The 23,742-nt window shown below is 38.0% G+C and overlaps 1 protein-coding gene across 3 annotated transcripts in view; it reads right to left on the minus strand.

The window, feature by feature from the left end:
- Positions 1 to 23,742, minus strand: part of LPP (LIM domain containing preferred translocation partner in lipoma) — a 729,416-nt gene that overhangs the window by 471,442 nt on the left and 234,232 nt on the right. For all 3 annotated transcript variants that reach the window (XM_055129532.1, XM_055129531.1, XM_055129533.1), the window contains one exon: positions 6,163 to 6,364. In XM_055129532.1, coding sequence (XP_054985507.1) covers positions 6,163 to 6,355 — 193 coding nt within the window. In that variant the 5' untranslated portion in view covers positions 6,356 to 6,364. The remainder of the gene's footprint in view (positions 1 to 6,162; positions 6,365 to 23,742) is intronic.

A 23,742-nucleotide genomic window follows, 5' to 3' on the forward strand; every position in this document is an offset into this window, starting at 1 on the left:
ATATAGAGAGAGAGAGAGAGAGAGAGAGAGAGAGAGAGAGCGATAGCACAGCAGGCAGGGTGTTTGCCTTGCACATGGCCAACCCAAGTTCGATTCCTCTGTCCCTCTTGGCAAGCCCGGCAAGCTACCGAGAATATCCCACCCGCATGGTGCAAGGAAGGGCCCAAGGATGTGGTTAGGCTGCGGTGCGGAGGAGGCCTTTGCCCCGAAGCTGTCCTGGGGCCTCCAGGGCCATACTCTGTGGTCCTTGGACCTGTATGCTATACTCAGTAATGCTCAAGGAACCACTTGTTGGCAGGACTAGAACCCAGGACAAACACATGCAGGGCATGTGACCAACATGTTGGAATATATCCAGGCCTCAAACGGAGTTTTACTTTAAAAATTTAACTAAAAGTATAGGAATGTGGCAGAAAAAAATAAATGGCCCGATTCAGCTATTAACTGGAGAACAGCACTGCCCCCCATTTAAGATACAAAATACTTGAGAGTCTGGATATAAACAAAAACACTATAAGGATAACCTTATCCTTAACAGTAATGTAAACTATAGTACCTAAAAGGAGAAGAGGGAAAAAAAAAGAATGTGTGTCAGAGGGCCAGGCTGGAGGATCATAAGGAAATTGAGAACCTGATGAAGAACAAGGATACTGATGAAGGGATGGGTCCCAGACATTGTACCCTAGGCACTCAATCACAAATAACTTTGTGACTTTTTCACTCGATGGGATTCAATAAATTAATTTTTAAAACTTTATAGAAGAAGTGACATAACATACGGTGTCAGGCAAATGTAAAATGATGTGGAAAACACATGGGTACTGTTGCACTTTTAGAATCAAAATGAAAAAAATTGAGTAAATCACAGAGATTGTAGACATAATGCCAAACTGAGAAAAGAAATCAGTAGTTTTAAGGCGGCCAGGGTTAAACAAATTCTGAACTGCAAACCTCAAGAAATGAAGCTAGAGGGCTGAAAAACTGGTAGAGTAGTAGGGTGTTTGTCTTGTAGGCAGCTGACTCAGGTTCAATCCCTAGGTCTCCAATGCCCCACCAGGAGTAAGCCCTGAGGAGTGCTGAATGTGGCCCCAAACAAGCAAACAAACAAACAAACAAACAAACAAATCCACAAGCAAGTAAATAAACAAATAAAGGTGCTGGCATTTAGAAAGAGAGGCAAGTGAAAGCAATCGAGATAAATAGATTGAGCTGTAGACCCCTAATACCCTATTGTTGAGAAGTCAGAACCTAAGAGCATGTTTATACAGCTCTGATTAAAGTACGACCCCCACATGTTACTGAGGACCTATGGCTTGTCAGTTATCCTGCTGGGAACTGCAGGAGCAGAGGCATGAGTCAGGCAGCTCCTAGTTACCAAGATGCTGAGTCTAGAGAACAAAGGCAAATAAATGCATTGTTCCAAGACATGCTGTGATAAGTAAGAACTAAATGAGATATATAAAGATAGGGTGTAGTGAAAAATACTCTGCATCAGAAAACAGTAGAGGTCCTGGATAATTAAATATGGACAAGGCAACTTAAATTAGCTTCCAATTTGACCCTGAGCAGATTGTGTGTCTCTGACCAAAAAACATATGCTCATACTTAAATTAAAGAAAAGTAAAAGTGAGATTTCTATTTGCTTTGTCTGTTCAGTTAAGCTTCTTAGAGGTCAGGCGATCAATTATGCTCTGAATGAAAAGACTTCATGGTCTACAAATTGAGGGAAAGTGTTATTTTAACTAAGGGTAGAGAATAATGTAAGCTTAAAGAAAAGACCCTAGCATAATCAATTCATTTGTAAATAAGGAGTGCTAACTATTATTTGGGTATATTTCATTATTGATATAGACAGTTCTAAATGGATGAAATAGAAAAAAAATGGATATAAACTTTTTATATAGCATAACATTTTAAACAAAAATAAAGTATATTATGTATAAAAGAAATTGTTAGGAATAATAGAGAATTAGTAACATTTAAATTAAATACAAAATAAAGCAAATCCTACATTTCCGACAAATATCATGTCATAATTAATATACAGCAGATAAAGAATCATGGCTTCGTTTTTTAAAAAGTCTGGAAACCCATGAACTTTTCTCTGTATTTGTCTTTAAGATGTATATATGCAAGGGAAATTTCTCTTTCGCATATTTAAAAAAGGTTATATTAAAAAAAGAGAGAAAGAGATTGGCAGAACTGCAAGAACGAATCAAGACTTCAGAAGTTAAACAAGACTAGATTGCTTCAAATGAGGATGCCATATTCTGGACTGTTTATTGCAAGACGAATTAATGAGCAGTTCACTAACCCATGCTGCCATCCGCCATCCATCCAAATATATATACATATATATGCATATATATGTATGTGTACATATATATGTTTAAGAATATACAGACATACACTTGACAATACACAATCATTCCAGCTAAAAACAAAGTAGCATAATAAGAGCCAAGAGAAAAATAAGAGCCAACATAAGGACAAGTGATAAACTATGTCTTGTTACATAAATGGGGAAAGAAAGCTTACATACTTATAAGAAAGTGCAGAGAGGAGCTGGAGCAATAGTACAGCGGATAGGGCGGGTTTGATTCCCTGCATCCCATATGGTCCCCCGAGCACCGCCAGGAGTAATTTCTGAGTTCAAAGCCAAGAGTAACCCCTGTGCATCTCGGGGTGTGACACAAAAAGTGAAAAAAAAAAAGTGGGAAGAATATAGCAGCATCATACGGGGCCTGACAGTTCCAGATGCCATCAAATAGAGAGAAAGTGGTATGGCATGCTGGATGTATGAACCAGGCTCACACCTGAAATGTATGAACCACAAATCCATGGAGAATATGACATTTCCACAATCTTCCTTGTTTTTAATATATGGAAAGTGCTTCAGGGTTTTGTGGTAAAGCAACGCAATTCAAAAAGAAAATGCCCAGTGTTATATAGAGTATCTGTCGAGTAGGGACCAAATAAGCACAGGAAAATTACAAAAGAAGTTGAGATGCGAAAATCATAAGAAAGGATATGTGAGGGAATCCAGGCTAGGAAGGAAAATTACTTTTCATCTGAACCTGGCCTAGACAGTTGGAGAAGATGACAAACATCGGATTTAGACTGGTGACATACTAGTGTAGCATGATATTATAAGAAAAGAGACAGAATTGAAGAACTACTACAAAAATATTAGAGATCCTGATAGAGTGCCAGGAAAACAAATCAGACAGTGGGTGGGTGAAGTAGTGAAAATTATCTGAAGGCAGGTTACGCAGAGTGAAGATAATCATCCAATGCATAGCACAGAGAACAATAGCGAAAATATGAGACCCAAACTAAAACCACCGAACTTTATACTGTGCTTGTAAAGGTGACAGACTGGAGTAAGGGAGCAAGTGGGATGCTGGAGGGAACATGGGAACACTGGTGGAGGGAAGTAGACACTGGTGGTATGATCAGTGCTACAACATGATATGCCTACAACCCAGCTATCAATAACTTTGTTAACCACAATTCTTTAAGCATTTTTTTAATGGGCCAATACTTGTTAATTAACAGTGGAGTGCAGGGGCCTAAAGGTAGACTTGATATGCCATTTTCCTCTCTCTAAAACGTGCCATATGTTAAATTATTCTATTAATTGAATGAATACAGAAACTGTATCCATCTGGCCCATTGGGTTTGTATCAACTTTCATCTCCACTAAGATGTCCTCATAGAAATTCCCTCTACATGTGAACCTGCCTTCACTCCCTTATGCTGTGAAAGAGCAGTAAAGGCAGGTTCAAGCATTTCTAAAATGTCATGAAACACAAAAACAATTCCATTAGTTAGAGATAAAGGATAAACCTTGAGAAAACAAATAACGAAGCCAACAATATGTCTCCCATTTTTGGAAAGAAAACTTATTTTGTATTTTTCTTTTCCTTCCAGATACCATTCCTCAGCACTAAAATCACTAATGAACAATGGGGGGAAAACACAGTTCCACTAAATCTTCAATAACACAAAAGTGCAGCTTAGTTTGGGGCAATAAAATATAAGACAATACCACGGAGATCAGGAAAACATCAAAGACTCTTGCAAATCAGTTTTTGGATGGTTTTCTAGTTACCTTCTCTGGAGAAATGATACACAAAGGCCTACAACCGTGAATCAGGAGTGTTTGAAGATTTCTGTCCACCCTCTCCTGTGCCTGTGTCCAACCATCTTACACAAGTTAGACTTCTGACTATGTTTCAGACTATATTCTTAAAAAACTGACACCAGCAAAGTGTTTAATGAGAGGAAAAAAAGACCCAAAAGTAAAGAGATGACAGAGTTATGTTAAAGTGTGAATCAGTAACATGTAAAATTGCTAAAACAAACATGCTCACATTCTCTAAGAAGCATTCATGGATAGCACTATAGCACTGTGGTCCCATTGTTCATGGATTTGCTCTAGCGGGCACCAAAAATGTCTCCATTGTGAGACTTGTTGTTACTATTTTTGGCATATGGACTACGCCACGGTAGCTTGCCAGGTTCTGCCGTGCGGGCAGGATGCTCTTGGTAGCTTGCGGAGCTCTCCGAGAGAGACGAAGGAATCGAACCCGGAATCGAACCCAGGTCAGCCGCATTGGCCGAGTGCAAGGCAAATGCCTTACACACTGTGCTTCATGGATATGGGAAGTAATTTTGTGAAAGTAGGACAAGGAGAGAAAAATCAAGACTGAGATGCTGAATTCCCTTTTACTATCTCTTCCCTCTCAGTTTCCAGAAAACTGATGTTCTGTTTATTAGGTCTGTTACTGTTTCATGGGTCTGAATGAGTTACCGTCATTGGTAAAAATAAAGAACCAAAGAGCTTGACAAGCTGTATGGTGCTGTGAGGAACAGCAGTGAGTGCAGACAGACACACGCCTGACATGGGATGCTGAGCCCATGCAAGTCTTCCCATTCCTCTTCATGTAAACTGAATATTCTTCAATTGATGCCACTACACCCCAGGCTTCACTCACAATAGCCTGGGAGTTTCAATAGATGCAGCTCTCATAGAGCTCTTCAGATAATTTTATCCTACAGTAGCCTGGGGGAGGAAAAATAGTTCCCCAAAGCAAAATAATTTCATGTGCATTATTAGGTTCACTTTCTGTGGGTTTCTCATCACACACTACTTGGCAGAATCTTGGAAGACTAGTCCAATGGCAATAGAAAGACGATTGGGTGATATAACACTCGGGGCACATAACACAGGGCTATGTTATGAAAAATATATTGTTAGGTAATCTTGGTGTTAAGTGACTAGTGCTATATGAATGAATACAATTAAATGAAATCTAGATTGCATGGCCTATGATATAGTTGGGCTACATAGTATTGGAACCACTGGAATAAATATTGTCCATTCTCAGAAAAATATCTTTAGGCCATTCAAGACTGTTAAATAATAGAATTTATTATTTAATACCTCTATTAAATAATAGAATGTGATTGAAGGGTAATAAGATAGAAGATTTCTGAGCTATGCATGAAGATACCAGAGTTCCTATTTTGGTTTTGCCATAGCCCAGAATGTAGTCAGATACCCTATACCCTATAAGGTGTAGTCAGATACCCTATACCCTATAAGGTGTAGTCAGATATTCTATAACCTCTAAGGTGTCTCAATCTGTTTTTCCCCAAATGAAGGGTTAACCATCCGAGGTTCCCAAACTAATTTGGCCCACCAAATTCTTTTCAGAAATGTATCTTATTTCATCAAATAAACAAAGCACCCCCAATGGCACACTGCCACAAGTCCACTATATTCTCTTACAGCCCTGAGGGGCAGTATCAAAGTTTTTAAGAAAACTTGTGAGAGATTCTAAATGTTCTTCAACCTTTGCTAGTATATGAATAATGATAGCAACACTATAATGCTTGTGTATTTGGGGGCCAGAAACATGAAGAAATGTTCAACCTCAATCCTCAGAGATTGTTCCTAGTAAGCTATGACTAGGGTGTGTTAGGGATAGAACCCAGGTATTCTGTAAGCAAATATATCCTAAGGACTTGGAGTTATCTCCCCAAACCTAACACAAAGAATTCTTAGACGCCCTTTTCCAGATACAACATTGCACTAGAAATCACCTTTATTATACTGAACTCTCACGAGGACAACCATGAGACACCCACACTTACCTTCTGCTCCAGGTTGCTTATATGGATTGTACTTGGGCTTTGGAGCAACTACTGGTGCGAACTTCTTGGGTGGCTGCTGTGTAGACACTGAAATACTGGGAGTCCCAAAAGAATGGGTGGTCTCCATCCGTGCAGGCACATGGCCAACGGGCTCACCAGTGCTTTTGGGTGGCAGCCAAGATGGGTGAGACATTGTTTGGATCTAAAATTGAAAAAAAAAAAGCTTGTTTTTAAATAAGCACGAAAATGGCACTATTATTCCTCACTGAATTATTTTATCTTAATGCATACTTACAGAAGTCTTGAAAAAGCTCTCTGAGGGGAAAAAAAATAAAAGAAAGAAGAAAGGGGAGGGGAAAAATTGAATATTCTCAATTAATCTTGAACATCTTTCTTCTAGCAGTTACTTAATTTAGTTCCTATCACTCTTCAAGAAATAGATATGAATAATAAATGGTGCCTAACATTTGTAAAAGAATCTTTGCCAGTAATATTGGAAAATAGCTTCAGTTTTATAGATCACCAATTAAAGTAACTGCACACCAATTACCTAGATAAAGTGATAAGCTAAATCAGTGAGGTTAAAAAAAGGTGTTTCTGGGATATGGAGAAAGGTAAGATAATCTCTTGCAGAGATCGAAACAAAAGCCTTACCCATGAGTGAATCTGCTCTATAATTGTATTCTAAATCAGAATTCCTAGAGTGCAAACGCAGTCACATGACCTCTCATACTCGACCCCACTGAGGTATCAAGAGTAGCACACATTCGCTTGGGGTTTAACATACATGGTTATTATCTCATACAGGAGCTTCATGGCTCCAGGATGAAATACAACAATCTTCATACACTTTCCTCTTACAGTGGTGGGAAGGTGCAATGGTGGTGGGATTGGTGTTTGCATATTAAATATATTGAATTATTGTGAACAACGTTATAAAAATAAAATAAAATTTAAAAAACAACAAAGAAGCCCTCACTGATGCGAAGAGCTGTGGAGGAGTCTGGAGGGCTGAGGAGAGGTCAGGTCCCAGCAACTTGAGCAAAGTTGAAGAGGCAGAAAAGTACACAGCACTTCATGTTTAGTGTTGCTGGAGGGGAGAGAGGAGAGGTAGCTAGCAGAGAACTGAAACGTAGGATGGCTCTGGAGCACAGCCAACCCTGCTTGCAAGCTCGCAGGCTTTGAATTTATTTGCTTTATGTTAAAGATCCATTAAAAGTTTATTTCTGAAACAGGGGCACATCCAGGTGTATGGACAGGTGCTTTGGAGTCTCTCTGTCACAAGCAGTTCTATTCCTCACTGAAGAGACACCTGGAAATTGGGAGGGACAATTTTTTTTTTGTCCAATGCCTAGGACAATGGCTAATATTTAGTGGTCAATGATTGCAACACCTGCACTTCATTAGTCAGCCTCAAATGCCAAAGGAACCACCAAACAAGAGCTATGCAGAACTGAGGTCCCCTATCTGATCTTTATCAAAAAGGTATCTAAAGAAGGAGGAGGAGAATGCAGTCTGATCAAATCATAGTACACTTTGTTAGGAAAAGCCAGCACCCCTCTGGGAAGACTGCAGGCAGGGCCTGAGCCTCAGAGACAACTGCTATAGGTGGCGGGCTCTCCAACCTGCTTACAAGAGCTCTGCAGTGAAAAACGGCCTGGAAACTACCCTGCACCCACTCCCAGCCCCAAATCCACAGAGCAATTTATTAATTAACTGAATTAATTATTGTGATTACTTCCAGATGTTTATAAGGACAGAGCCTTGGAAATGTAAGAGGAAATAAAGGTCTCAGCATGTCACATGACCGTGAAGAGAAAGCATGAAGAGGACGAGTTGGGAAGAATGGGAGAGAGGGCACAGGCTAGCTTAGGCAAGACCAGGTCTCAACAGGATGAATGATATGATCTTGAGCATCCCCCATCTTCTGTATTCCAGGTAACCTCGACCCCTTTCAAATGAAGATAAAACCCTGTCCACCTTAAATAACAAAGTTTTTTATCAACAACAAGTGAGATCATAGCAATGTGTCATAGACTATAAAGTGTTATGCAAAGTGATGGAATTTTGAGGTATATTTCCCTTGGTGAAAGTGTACACATGAGTGGAGGAGAGGGACTCTGAGAATCAGGAAGCTTCTGTTAGTGGTCTATGAGGTCAAGGACCCCTCTTTCTCAATATCTCCCCAAAACTGGAGAATAGGACTTGATAGCTGCACTTACGAATTACTCCTGGCATGCGGGATTTGTCTATCAACATCCTAAGTGGCGCGGTCTTACAAAGGCCAGGACTATACTTTGAGTACCCTGACCCCCACCCTACAGCCCCACCAAGGCTCAACATAAAACCTGTAAAGGAATCAGTTATGAAGAATATTTGATTGGTTTATGATTCTTAAATCTTGCTGCACATTTACAATCTTTTGAGATTTATAATAGCACTGTAAAGCTGTGATCCTGTTGTTCATTGATTTGTTCAAGCGGGCACCAGTAACGTCTCCATGGTGAGACTTGTTACTATTTTTGGCATATCAAATACGCCACGGGTAGTTTGCCAGGCTCTGCCATGTGGGGGATTTATACTAAAGACACATATAACCCAAACCCATCCCTCAGAATTCAGAAACAATAATTTAGATTTTTTTAATAGTGTCCAAGCATTCCACTAAAGTAGGATAAAGGTGTTTCTTCGAACTAAACTGAGAAGAACAGAGATAAAATATAAGTTTAGAAATTTGAATGTAGTAGGAACATTTGTAGTATAAATCATATTTACACATTTAAACGGTTAATATTATCTTTCCAACTTTCCTGTGAATCTAAAGTTATTCTGAAGTTGAATAAGTTTTTAAAGTTATTTAAAAACAGTTTAATATAGCCTGCAGTGATTTTTAGAGCAAAGGCACACATTTCCAGAGCTATCCCACACTGCCAATTGATTCTAGAATTCTAAGCTTCTAAGACATGCCACAGATAGAAAAGAAGAGCAACTGATGGGAGAAAAAAAATTTTTTTTAATTCTCTTATCAATAAAAAAGGGATGTCGGGAAGGAAACTGGGGACATAGGTGGTGGGAAATGCACGCCGGCAAAGGGGAGAGTGTTGGAACATTGTTTGACTGAAACCAAATCCTGACCAACTTTGTAACTGTGTAGTGCATGGTGATTCAATAAATTGAAAAATAACAAAGCATTGATTCTATCATCATGTTCATTACCCCTAGCATCATAAAGTACCACACACTGCCTGCCCCCTTCTCCCACGCATGAGAAAACAATTGTCCAAGTAAGTGTTTGCAGATCCCTAACATCTTCTCTTCCATTTTTTTCTGGAGATCAACGATGACAGAACTCTGGGAACTTAAAATGAATGTCCATGGCCCTGAACTCTCGCTCCCACTCTGGCCACATCTATTTACCTCTCTTCACTTCTAGCCAAGCCCTATTTTTCCCCTGGACTAGAATAAATGTTTCTAATGCTCTAAGATATTTCCTTAGTGTCCATTGAGAAGAGTAGCTTCTGTCAGGAAGAGTTCTGAGGGCTGCAGTGCATGCCTAGACGCCTAAGACCCTGAGTTTAATACCTGGCAACAGAAAGCCTTCCTGTGGGGAAGCCTCCAGGCCTTCATCACTTGGTTCCATCAGGACTGGCCCAGCTGCCCCAAGGTCCACTGGGTAATTGCCCATGCCTTCTAACTTACTCAGAAAAATGGATAATTTCTAGCCTACTAAAAAAAAATAGAGATAATTTCTTGAAATACTTTCTCCATACTTTTTTATTACATTTGCAGTTTATTATTCTCTATCACCCCTAATCATTTATTTATGATATTTTCATTGTGTATAATGAGTACAAAGTTTTCCCTATCTAGTTTCATTTCCACATCATTACTGAGGGCTGGAGAGTGTGCTCAATGGGTAGAGTGCATGCTTTATAAAGTTGGGGACCTGAGCCTTACCCTTGGCATCTTTTTTTTTTTTAATTTTTATTGAATAACTGTGAGAGAGTTGCAAGCTTTCATGTTTGGGTTACAATCACACAATGATCAAACGCCCATCCCTCCACCAGTGCATATTCTCCATACTTTTAACCATTTACATGGAAGGTCTTTATTTACTTCTCTGAGTCAATAAGCTGGAAGTTTCTGGATGGTCTAATGACCTTATCACATACTTAACTAAAAAGCCCTTGGAAAAGGATTAAAAACAAATGAGTCAACGAATAAAAGGTGATTTCCTTAATTACTCATGCCTTTCTAGAAACTATGATCTCTTCCTTAACTCCCACTGATACAATCATCTTGTTTCTTGCTCCATTAATTTAGTAGTATAATGAAACATACTGACAGATTCCCAGATATTGAACCATCTTTGCATTCCTAGAAAAAGCATCTTACTTATCCATAGTCATAGTATTATGAAATATTAATGAATCAAATATGATGTCTGTATTTAGAATTTTGGACATATAATTATAACAGGTCATTCTATATTTTTCTCTCTGCTGCTTTATCTAATAATTTTTAATTTTATATTAAAATTCTACATTTTTTCTATAGTTTGGATAATTCAATGTTTAGTGAAAAGTCATCTAGAATGAATCCTTTTAAAATTATACATCTTAACAATATTTGCTATAGCTTATCTAATAGTAGTACTGTGATTTTCTTTGGTAGTCACTTTTCAACAATTATATTATTCTAGAATTCCATAAATTTGCTCTAACATATTTCTCTCTATTCCCTTTCAATTAATCTACCACTCAATTAAAAATGATGTCTCATCTACCACTATACATCATTTACATGATTAACATCACTTGATACTAGTTCTTAAAAATGGCACTCATGTACACTATCTTCTGGTTCAAGTTATGCACCCCCTTACTACAATTTCACAGCACCTGGAATATGCCATCAGCATATTCATCGCATGTCACTCTACCTTTTTTGCTTACATGTATCCTGAATTAAACTCTTGAATCCTTGAAAGTGGAAGTAATTATCATTTTATAGTCTCAGTCCTAATGCATGATAGGCACTCAATAAAAAGTCATTAACTTAATGAATGAATGATTTATTTGCCTTGCACTAGAGCATAGGGTGAATCAGTCTTATCCTGTACTCAAGGATATTAAAGACTACCTTAGGAAGATGTATTTGCATAAGAAGGCAGAGGTGGGGAAAGCATATAAAAGGGAGGTTTATGTCACAGGATCAAGCAAAGACTAGACAGGGATAACAGTTATTAAGAATTTTGAATTCAAAGTGGTTCTGGTAGAAACATAGAGGAAGAAGGATAGAGTTACTGTAAGCTCTGGTATGGAGAGTTTTTCTATGGGACAAGGAACAAACCACCTATACTGGAATGAGGGACTCAGAAATAAGAATGACTCAGGGAAAAGGTTTATAGCAGAAAATGAGCTAGCTTTTTAAAGGTGTTAGATGGAGAAATAAAAGCAAGAAACTCTATCTCTTTGAAAAAGAATCCAATAACAGTGAAAATTCTTGTGAAAAAAAAAATGAATGAATTCAGAGCCTAGGAAAGTGACAAAAAGTATTGTGTGGACAGGGAGTCCTGAGAGCCCCAGTTCTAGTCTCAACTTTTACCAGTGTGACCTCTGACGAGAGGATACTCTAATACAAAATGAATGTCTGTAAAATCCCACTGAGTTCTAATATTTTAAGGAACCTCCTTTCTCTAAAATCTCAGCGATTGGGGACTGGAGCAATAGCATAGTGGGTAGGGCATTTGCCTTGCACGTGGCCAACCGGGGGGTTTGATTCCCAGCATCCCATATGGTTCCCTGAGCACCTCCAGGGATGATTCCTTCGTGCAGAGCCAGGAGTAACCCCTGTGTATTGCCGAGTGTGACCCAAAAAGCAATTATAATAATAATAATAATAATAAAATATCAGCGATAGTCTAAGAACACACTTTGGCAAATGAACTTGAGGAAATCTCACCAGATCAGTGAGTGCATGAACTACATGTCATTTGGCGCTTCTCAGCTTCTCACACAGACTCAATGTAAAAACTAAGATGAACATTGGTGAGAGCTGACTTCACTAGAGCAAAACTTACCCTGCTCTTACTTCCTCTGGCTCAACATTAGTTTTACTTTAAGCTTCTAATAATCATGAAAAAAAGAAGTGAAAGGGAAGATCCTCACTGAGATTCTGAAAATATACAACTACCACGAGAGAAAAGGAAAACAAGAATAATGGCCCTCCTCTAGGCAAGAGGCTGCTGCTGAAGAAATGCAGATACATGCTACTCCCCAACCTTAGGTGTCTGAGGAATAATTGCCACATGTAAAGTAATTTAAAAGGATCAAATGAAGTTTCTTTGATTACCCTCCCTGTTGCTCTTCTGTCTTCTTCTCATAGCTATTCAGCAGGTACAAGAAAGCCAGAGATAAAAAACAAACCACAAATGTTCTTTGATGACTTGCCATATGCCAAACAAATTTCTAATGACCACATAATCACCCTGACTAGTATATGAAATAAATCATTTTCCACATTTAGCATATCCAGAATCTAAGACTGAAACTAGTGGCAGGAACTTGCTAAAAAATATCACAGCTCACAAACAGCAAAGTTTAAACTTCAGTACCGGCTTTCGACCACAGTCGTGGCTTTCACCATGGTAACAGATCTGGAGGAAAGAAAGGCAAACATCCAAAGGAAGTGGTCATTTAGAAGCAATAAATTAGTTCTGATCTTCATTCCAAGCTCCTAGATTCTATTGTTATAATATCCTCTATTCTCTACCCCATCCAACATCATCATAATTAGTAACAGGAGGACAAAATGACGAAGCCAAAAGTCTTACCAAACTAATACCAACTAACACCATAAAAGGCCATACAAAGGCCAGCACTTTCATTTACAAGTAAAGAAAAGATAGGGTCACAGTGATGTTTAACAGTCAAAAAGCTACCAAGTATCTCTAAATATGTGTGTACATACAAAGTCACTGCCATCCATTAAGCAAATAAAGGAGAATTTGCTCAAGCTTCTATTATTTTCCAAAATCAATTCACTACTTTTCTTAAAACATTTAAGTTAAATGCAACTGAAAAACAGTTAACCAGCCATTGCATTCTGTTATCTAACACTAAGAGAAAAGGTTGAAGGAAGAGTTTTTCAATTCTCTTTATATAGCAAGCTTAGCTAGAATTTTTTAAGTATGTATTTTTTTTAATTCTTTTATTAATTCACCATGTGGAAAGTTACAAAGCGTTCAGGTTAAAGTCTCAGTTATACAATGCTCAAACACCCATCCCTTCACCAGTGCACATATTCCACCACCAAGAATGACGATATACCTCCCCCCTTCCCCCCACCTCCCGAGCCCCCAACCCCGCATGTGTAACTGGTAAATTTCACTTTACTTTCACTTTTAAGTATATATTCTTAATGAAATTTAAAAAATTACTGACTTATGCATTTATATAAATCTATACATCATATTGAATTTATCATCAAGTCTCCCTTAGCATCTAACCCAAGTTCTAGCTCTTGGTCAGTGTTTGCTGGATAAAGGAATGATGCTGAATAAAGAGATACATTCATGCACTATCTTTGCAAGACAGAATAATAGGGAGATTGAAGTGCTAATTGAATTAAAAAATCAGAAGTAGTTGATGGAAGACTAATGCTTAGGATTCTTGTCTCTGACAAATAATGCCTTCTTTACATAGCCAATATTTTCCTATAACTTTTGGTGGGGAGGATGGGGTCACTGTCTTTTCTCATGATATAAAAGTCAGTACTAGCAAAGTCAGTGCCATGAGGGCATGAAACTGCTTTCTTAATAATATTTCAAAATTGTAGAAGGTGCCTCTCTAGATAGGCCAACCAATAATTATTACTTTGAATGCCTCAGTATTTAGGATAGTCAATGTTCTGAATTCAGGCTAAACCTCCAGTCTGAAAGCTCATGGTGCAATGTCTGTCCCCTGAGATTCTAATGTCCCCTACCCCTGCCACTGAATATGTGGGTTTGGATTGGACAAATACTAATAACAACTCAAGTCACAAACTCTTGGGATACTATAGAAGTCTCAAAGTGTACAAGGAGCCAAAAACAGCCAAAAGTGAACCATGAAACTTTTACATCATCTCAAATTCTCCTCTGAACTCATCAGTCAGCAAAGTTTTCTAGTCACTTCTTATCCTGTCGGTATTTATCTGACTCTTCAATCTTCCCCGTGTGGGAGAGAATCTTAGATTGATTTTAGAGATTACTAAGGTATCAATCAAGATTTATAACGCACAAGTAAATAAGTACTTTAGACAAACCTTTATTTTTTTTTCCCAAATGGTGTAGGTAAGTCCCTGCCATTGTAATTACAAGGCAGATAATGCTGTGGCATGTGACGGAAGCGTGGGAAGACAATGTTAAGGAATAAGTAAAGTAGGCTGAAAATTACACACAATTGTTAGCTGAACAGTAAATCTAATCACTCTTCCTCTGAAGCATCAGGTCACATAAAACCCAGAAGGACAAATCAGGATCTACCATGGACTGAAAATGTCAATGCATTCACTCAACTTCTTCTTATAGGCAGTTTTGGTCCAGTACTGGCTAAGTGCCTTATTCACTGCATGGACAGCTGGCATTACTCTGAAAGGGTGACAAGAAAACAACTTACAGAAATGCCAAACCTTTATATAGGCTCTCTGAAAGACAGTTGGAAATAAGGGGAAAAGCACTGGACTCTGATGCAAGGATTTAGGTATAATTTCTAGCTTAGTCAAAAATTGACAATTTGACAGTAGCCTCTTGAACTCTATAAACCTCAGTATCTGTCCCAATCTGTAAATTCAAGATTGCATGCATGTTACCATTCTACCAAACTGTCTCTTGTTGGATGATTCTGCCATCAAATTTGCAAATTAAATAGCCTAATCTTACTGTAAAACTGGCTTAACTCCTATGATTTCCATGCACTAGAAAATACAGAACGAAGGCAGTAGGGAACAACTCAACAAATTAATGTCAATTTACCTTGAGCCGGACTAATATGAATACAAATTAATACTAAAGGTACAATCCGATTACTGGCAACACTGAACATGAAAAATTCTACTGCCAATGACAGACAGAATATTAAAAATAACTAGAGAAAAAGAAAAACTTAGATACAAAGAAACTCACATAAGATCCAGAGCAGTTTTATCAAGTGAGATTCTATGGATCAAAAGAAAAAGGTGGCAAATAAAATAAATAAATATACAAACAAATAAGTAAAACAAACACCTCACCAAGAATATTCTACCCAGTATATTTTATCATTCATTCTTATTTTAAGAAATTATACAAAGCTTTGAAATGCAGCAGCAGCTTAGGAACTTTATAGACTTGAAACCAGAAAACTTTGAAAAAAATCAAGAACCTAAGAATCAGTTTAATAGACACAAAAATTGATACAAAGAAAATTATGTATAACTATTAAAAAATAAAACTTGAACTAGAGCTTCCATATAAGCTAGTAATATTACTTCTGGGAATATAGCCCAGGGGAGCAAACCCCCCTGCAGGAAAAACATCTGCCCTTGTGTGCTCATTGCAGCACTCTTCACTCTAGAAACAACCTGAGTGCCCAAGGACAGATGACTGGATAAAGAAACTATGGTACATCTACACCGTGGAATTCAGTGCAATCACCAAGAAAGATAAAGTCATGAAACTCACTTATAAAGGGATGGACATTGAGAGAATCATGTTGAGTAAAATGAGTCAGAAGGAGAGGGACAGACAGAATAATTGCACTCATTTGGGGGATATAAAGAAACACAGTATGGCACTAATACCCTATGGCAGTAGAAACAAGAGCCAGGAGGATTGGTCCATTGTTGAAAGCTTGTTTAGAATGGTGGGGAAGAAGGCAGTTGGGATAGAGAAGAGACCACTATGACAATGATAGTGGGAAAATACTCCGGATAAGAACCCCGGGCTGAAAGTAGGTAAGGGAACAAACATGATAACCTCTCAGTTCTCAAATTGCAAACCATAATAAATGAACTAAGAGAGAGAGAGAGAGAGAGAGAGAGAGAGAGAGAGAGAGAGAGAGAGAGAGAGAGAGAGAGAGAGAATAAAACTGCCTTCCATAGACACAAGTTGGGGAGCTTGGGGCAGAGGTGGTGGGAAGGAAACTGGGGTTGGTGGGAAATGTACACTGGTGGAAGGATGGGTATGGGTGTCGGGACACTGGATGACTGAAACCCAACTATGAACAGCTTTGTAACTGTGCATCTCACGGTGATTCAATAAAAAATAAAATAAAAATCAAATAGATAAATAAATACTAAAACACAAAAATAAAATGCAGTCTTGACTTTTATAAATGGAAATTTATCTGACTTATAAGAACTTTAAAACCCTGGATCCTGGATTATGCCTTGCCCCCATCTCACTAACATCAAAAAACAACAATGGGGGGAAAATACCAATATCATCTTTGAAGCCTTGCAAACATTTTGGTATAACCTGAAATCTTCTTACTCTAAACTGACTGAAAACTGGAGAGGTCCACAAGTTGATTACTGCTCATTGTCTTCAGCCCTGACAGCTTTTTCAAACTTGTATTAAATCCTGCTTTTTAGTATCTGTTTAGTGATTCGTTCATAAATATGCTGTGCTCATTATACAGACCATAGAATTTTATTAGCACTTAAGAATACCCTAATTGATTTTTATTCTTAATAATTTTGTTTATATTTTCCTATATTCCTCCCTAAGTGTTTGATTTTGATAGCTCACTAAACAGAATAATTAAAAATGCAGTTTAGTTTTAACTTGAAAAAGTAGAAGTAGTTTATTTTTTCCATTAATATGATAAATTCTGTTGGCAAAACTACTGGTCAAACAGTAACTTGTAGATTGATTTTGGCCAATTTATTGTGAATTATGTTACTGATCTACAAAATGTTACTATAAATTAAATATTCAAATTTTGTAATAGCTTCTCTAATTGTTATTTATCTTAAACCCCAAAACTATTTTACTCAATGGTTAAAATAGAATGTATTGCTAAATTATATTTTAAGTGCCCAGATATCAAAAGTCAATACATATAAAGTAAAGGAGGAAAGAAAAAAATTTAATTTTCAAAGTCTATGATGTAAAAATTTCAGAAAACAAAGTAATTTGACTTATTATATGCTTTAAAATGCTATTTTTTGTTTAATGCCAATTTAAGAGCCCAAAGAAAATTCTCAGTATTTTAACTGGTATGAAAAACAGACTTTTTATTAGAATGTGTTATAAATTTGAATTATGTAAGAGAAACTCGTTTTGCAATTTCACATTTAATAGCAAAACAATTGAAACCATTTTCAAGTGATGACCTTTTTCATAAGTCATGTTGGAAGTCGTTCCACTTTTATATCAAGATTTTGAAACAGAAGAAATCTGTAGAAACCTTAACCAACGGCAGCTGAGCGAAAACAAGTCAGGTTCTTTTGGATCAGTTTCAGGATGACAATAGTTAATGCAATTCCCTTTTAAACACATCTTGATAAGAACATTACTGTTCTGTCTTCTGCATCTTTATAAAGTATTACCATCACAAAATAAAAGCAATACAATGAATGAAGAAGGTACGAAAGTTACTAATGTTCTCGGGAAATAACACACACACAAATGTTAGGCATTTGTAAAATATTAGCTAATGAGATAACCCTTTTCTACTACAGATACTTGATATATAATAAGCAGAAAATTGTTACCAAAATCATTTTCTTCTAATGTGACACTCAGTAAGAAACTTAATCACTATATGTGAGTTTGCTTGTACATAATATATGACAGAATTAATTACCACACAAGGCTTTCCCTTCCACAGCAGAGAAGTTATAACTAGTAAAATGAATAAGTATTAGAAACCTGTATTCCCATAACAACCACCTTTGCTTCTACCTTTTGCATCTGAAATAATGGTTACTCTTACAAATATAGTACCTCTGCATATCTTTTTAATTATGTATCTGTTTTCTACATTTTCCTCAAGTTGCAAATTTTGAAAATACAATCATTCCAGTTTTTTAAATTAGCCTTATAAGCTGGGGGACAATATAAAATTTTAAATCTGCAATCAACAGTTTTTAAACTTTTCTTTAGTAATTACATATTCTTCATGCCAATTCTTAAAGAAAACTTCAAGTATAAAAAAAATGATTTGGTAAGGCAGTTTGGCCTATATTTAAATCTTAATCCTTTGGCAGAATACACTTCAATTTAAGGGGAAGCATAAAATGCATTACTTCCTTCACTCTTCTAATGTTATCAGCCATGTTGAAAACACTGCTCTAAAATATTAAAACAGTGATTACGAGTTAATTAAAAACAAAAAAGGGGTCTCTTCCTCACCTTTATTTTTCTTGTACCTGGTACACAGTCTGTCCCATCATTGGTACTGGGCAAGTGATTATTGTTTATAAAAGAAAGTAAGCATAAGTGTTTGTATGTCATGATAATTTATATTTCTAACATTTGCAGTTCCCTATAGGTAAAGTGGCTATATATCCAATAATTGTTATTGTACACATGTCATAACTAATAGTGCTTCTTTTCACTCTCCAAAGTGTTCCTCAGTTTAAATGATAGGTTATTGTTACTATTCTTTTAATACCAAAAGAATGAGGTTTTAGTCACTGAGTCCAAGATAATTTTGAATACATATGGGTTCTGTCCCAAGCACTCCACCTGATCAAACATCTACCATACTTAAACATTACAATCTCAGTTGAGAAGAGGGTTAGGAAATTAGAAGGAACATGGGGATTCTCTTGCTCCATAAATTAATATAACCCATTAGGAAGGTGGAAATGTACCAGAATGAAGCTCTAGAAGCATGAAACAGCAGAAATCTAGAAGAAACTGTTATCAACAATTCTACTCATCTGGCATTTTCCTAAATCAAAGAATATAATAGTTACATTAAAATCACATTATTCATTTTATTCGTACTTTTACTACCTGTCTACTCTTGTTCCCTGCCCCCCAACTCTATCAGCGGTGATTTTATAAGGTTTACTTGGTTTCAAGCAAAACAACAGGTCTGCCTGATTCTTAACTTGAAACAGGAAAACTCAGGGTGTGGCCAAGAAACAGAAATAAAATGTGTGTATATATATTCACGAGGTCACACAGAGTAAAGACAAGGTGTACCTTAATATTGCTTTACACTTCGAAGTAGGGGTTACAGGGGAGTTAAGAAAGAACAAAGCAAAATAATTCAGTGCAGAAGCCAAGGAGAAGGGTCAAAGAACTGGAGTTTTGCATGTTAGAGGCTCAATGTTCAATCCTTGACATCACATGGCTCCTGAACGCTGCTGGGCAGAGCCCCAGAGGTCCTTGAGCCTTGCCAGGGTGATCCTCAGAATCTCTGAGTCTGAGCAGCATGTCTTAGCATTAAACCTTCAGGCCCGGTTGGCTAAGGATCACTGGAAGTGGTCTTCAGGTACTCTGAACATTCTGTTCACAGGCTAACTGTACTCTTAATTTATTTTCACAAAATGTTTTAGATGAAATCCACTGTGAATTCTAAACGTATATTCTGGGAGAGTCGGGAAAGAGGGAAGACTCAATGTGGAAGATGACATCCCTTACCAACAGAGGAACTCCCCTAGTCCATGAGAAGCACTCATATCATACTCTAGGCCTGTCGCCTAGAGTACTTTCCAAGATATTTGAAACCAAAACAGTTTAAAATCTCTCCCAGCTCAGAATCTTCCCTCCTTATGGCATTTTTCTGATAATTAGGAATTCCCCTTAGGAATTCCCTAGAGTGAAACTGCTTCATTCCCTTCTGTTATATAATTCATTACACTGACAAATAACAGAACTAAGAAATATAATTGCCCAAGCAACCTCAGTCTCCCACATACAGAGACTTACACAAGAGTGGGATGTGAACATCGTTATCCTTACTTTCTTACATCTGACAGATCAGCACTACACCTGCCATATTGCTAAGTCAGCTTGAAGGCAAGGCTTGCCTGGAATGGAGATTCTGCCAAATGATAGGTACTAGCTTAAGCTGGGAAAGACAAAAAAGATAGAGGCCACATTCCCACAACTTAAGCTTGCATTCTTTGAAAACAGCATAATGGAACTCCACTTTTAATATTCAGTCCTCAATACCTAGGCTATCAAGAAACAGCTGTCGCAGAGCTGGAACTGTATCTCATTATCCCAAGACCACCTTCTTGATCTCAGTTTCTTAATTCCCAGTTTCCAAGTACAATGATGCATTATTATTAAATGCACCAGCCTTGTGGATTGCCTCACATGTTTCTATTGCACCAAAGGTCACTGTCACTGTCACTGTCATCCCATTGCTCATCAATTTGCTTGAGCAGGCACCAGTAACGTCTCCATTTTGAGACTTGTTGTTACTGTTTTTGGGATATCGACTATGCCACGGGTAGCTTGCCAGGCTCTGTCATGCGGGCGAGATACTCTCAGTAGCTTTCAATCCTAGCATTCTAAAACTCTATGAGTCTTTGTCCTCACAAGGGAATTTACTTGGATTCAAGTCCTAACAAAACTTCCTAAATTTCCAGTTCCCTTAATCTGAATGTCAAAAGCTCTGAATCTGAATGTCCAGGCTCTCCGAGAGGGGAGGAGGAATTGAATTTGGGTTGGCCACGTGTAAGGTGAATGCCCTACCCGCTGTGCTATCGCTCCACTCCAGCCCCATCAATGGTGAGAAAGGCAATAATTAATTCTTGAGTACATTGCTAAAACTTATCCTTGATCCTGTTTCATATGATTTTCCCAATTAATCCAAAGCACCTGACAATCTATAATGAATCATTTCTGATTAAAATATTTCTATCTGCATTTTCCCCCAAAGCAAGTGCACTGACTAACCCCATCTGCACAGTCCACAACACACACACACACACACACACACACACACACACACACACCCCTCTCAAAATCCTGAAAATTTCATTTCCGACAATTACTAATAACATTTTTATCAAAAAGAAACAAGTTCAAAACATTCGCAGTGCAAGCAAATCCCGAGTGCCTAAGTTAAGCATTCCAACGATCCTTAGGGAGCAGAACTTTCAGAGACAGACACAGCACCATCTCCTCCGGCTCCAAGCCTGGCAAGAAGAAGCACTCTACCACGCTACCACGGGAGACTTACTGAGTACTATGGAACAAGGAAGGAGAAATTTTCGACTTATCTCAGCATTCCAGCCTCAGCCTGACGACTCACGGGCCATTCCTCTAGTAAAAGAAGCTAGAGGTATTTTTTTCAAAAAGCCCCTTTCAATCCTAACATTCTAAAACTCTATGAGTCTTTGTCCTCACAAGGGAATTTACTTGGATTCAAGTCCTAACAAAACTTCCTAAATTTCCAGTTCCCTTAATCTGAATGTCAAAACACAAAGGTCACGGAACGCACAGACCTCATGTCTTTAAAATGAGAACAAGAATCATTGAGCCCGAAATGTTATGTCTTGTGGCAATCTACAGCTGGAAAATCTTAAAGGGAAAAAAATCCAGTATCAGAGTAGGACTGGGATAAAGAACACCAGAAAACAGACACTATTTCCTCAGTGCTTCTGTCTTCTTGGAAAATGCCTATTTTTATGATGAGGAGAAAAGGATATATTTTGCATGTGCTATGTTCTCCTAAAGGTCTCAGATCAACAATAGAGTAAGAGAAATATTAGGCAATTGTAGTCATGCTTCTATCTCGCAAGGAAATTCCTTCATGTCTAGGACATAAAATCTCTGAAACTCACAAAAGGAAAACAATTCCATGGGCAGAAAACAACGAATTGAGGAGGGACAAGTTTGTACATCTAATGGCAGTTCCAATAGCAATTCCAAGGTGGTCTTGGTCCCTGGACTTTCAGACCTCACTAAGAATTCATTTCTCCGTCTATAAAATGAAGGCTAAAATTCCTGCCCTGCTTATTTCAGAGGTACGAAAAGGGATAAAAGTCGCACATGACTGCTTCATAAACAGAAATTGAGACAGAGCAAAAGAAAAATTATTAATCCAGGAATTTTAAAGGAAAGCTCAGAATTCTACTTCTCAAACTCAGGCGATAAAGGGAAATACAAATATAGCATGATTTTACAATTTTATAACCTGGGGAAGAAATGTTGATTTGAACTGTGACAAACAATGATGTCCAAAAGAGAAGAGAAACCAGTTCATCTCTGTCCTAATTGTCTCAGTTCCTGTAGCCGACCCAGCAGTGGAAAGCTGGTGGGGAGGGGCAGAGGATGACATTGTGACCAAAGCACACCAAAAGCATGAAGGCAGGGGACCAAGAACACACCATTTGCACCCTGAGTAATAATAATCATCTCATCATGTGTGTTCTGGAGGAAGTTTTGTGCAACTCTGCAAATGCTTGAGCCGCTTTCTCACCCATATATCTTGGAAAATCACTCTATCACTGTATCACTGTCATCCCCTTGTTCATCGATTTGCTCGAGTGGGCACCAGTAAAGTCTCCATTGTGAGGCTTGTTACTGTTTTTGGCATATCTAATACGCCATGGGTAGCTTGCCAGGCTCTGCCGTGCAGGCAAGATACTCTCGGTAGCTTGCTGGGCTCTCCAAGAGGGGCAGAGGAGTTGAACCCAGGTCAGCCTCATGCAAGGCGAATGCCCTACCCACTGTGCTATCGCTCCAGACCATCTTGGAAAATAGAAATGGTTAAATAACTCAGGAATGTTGATATAACAGAAACAACACAACTGGAGGGAGCAAGATGTACTCCAGTTTTCTCATCTGGACTCATGGAGCAATATAAAGGCAGACCTTGTCTGTCACTGCATTTCAGGAGGCAAAGGACACGAGTAGATTCACGTAATACTCCTACAACTGGAGACAGCCTACACAGTGGCTGGGATGGGAAAGGGGAGAGAGAACAAAAGGGAATGCCCTGCAGAAGAGGTAGGGTGGGGTGAAGGGGATGGGGTGGGGGTGGTGAGAGGGATACTGGGATCATTGGTGGAGGAGAATGGGCACTGGTGGAGGAATAGATAAATGATCACTGTATGATTGAAATGCAAACACAAAAGTTCATAAGTTTGTAACTGTACATCACAGTGATTCTCTAATAAAAATTAAAATAATAATAATAATAATAATTTTATAGGCTAAAAGATAGTACCATGAACAGGGTGTTTGCCTAGCATGCTTCCAACCTGGGTTTGATCCCTGGTACCATACATGGTACTTTGAACCTCTTTAGAAGTGATCCCTGAGTGAAGAGCCAGGAGTAAACCCTGAGTACCACCAATAAAAAGGGGCACCCTTATATAATAATAATATTTACATAATAATCACTCTTAAAGTTACATATATTTTTACCTATGTAGTACAAAAAAAAAACTATCCATCATTCTTAGTCGCTGGCAAAATGCAAGACTCGGTCACAGGTAATATCTGAGCTGAAAATTAAGTTCCAAGCCCTTACGTGTGAACTCAGAAGAAAAGTTAAAATGCCTGAAATTGAATGTTACCCTGATGGCTTGCTTTGGACTGGAGATAAACACTGAGGTCTCCAGAATTTTGGGAAGTCAAAT

The sequence above is a fragment of the Sorex araneus genome, chromosome 2 (genome assembly GCF_027595985.1).
Source record: "Sorex araneus isolate mSorAra2 chromosome 2, mSorAra2.pri, whole genome shotgun sequence".
In the NCBI taxonomy this organism is placed as follows: Eukaryota; Metazoa; Chordata; class Mammalia; order Eulipotyphla; family Soricidae; genus Sorex; species Sorex araneus.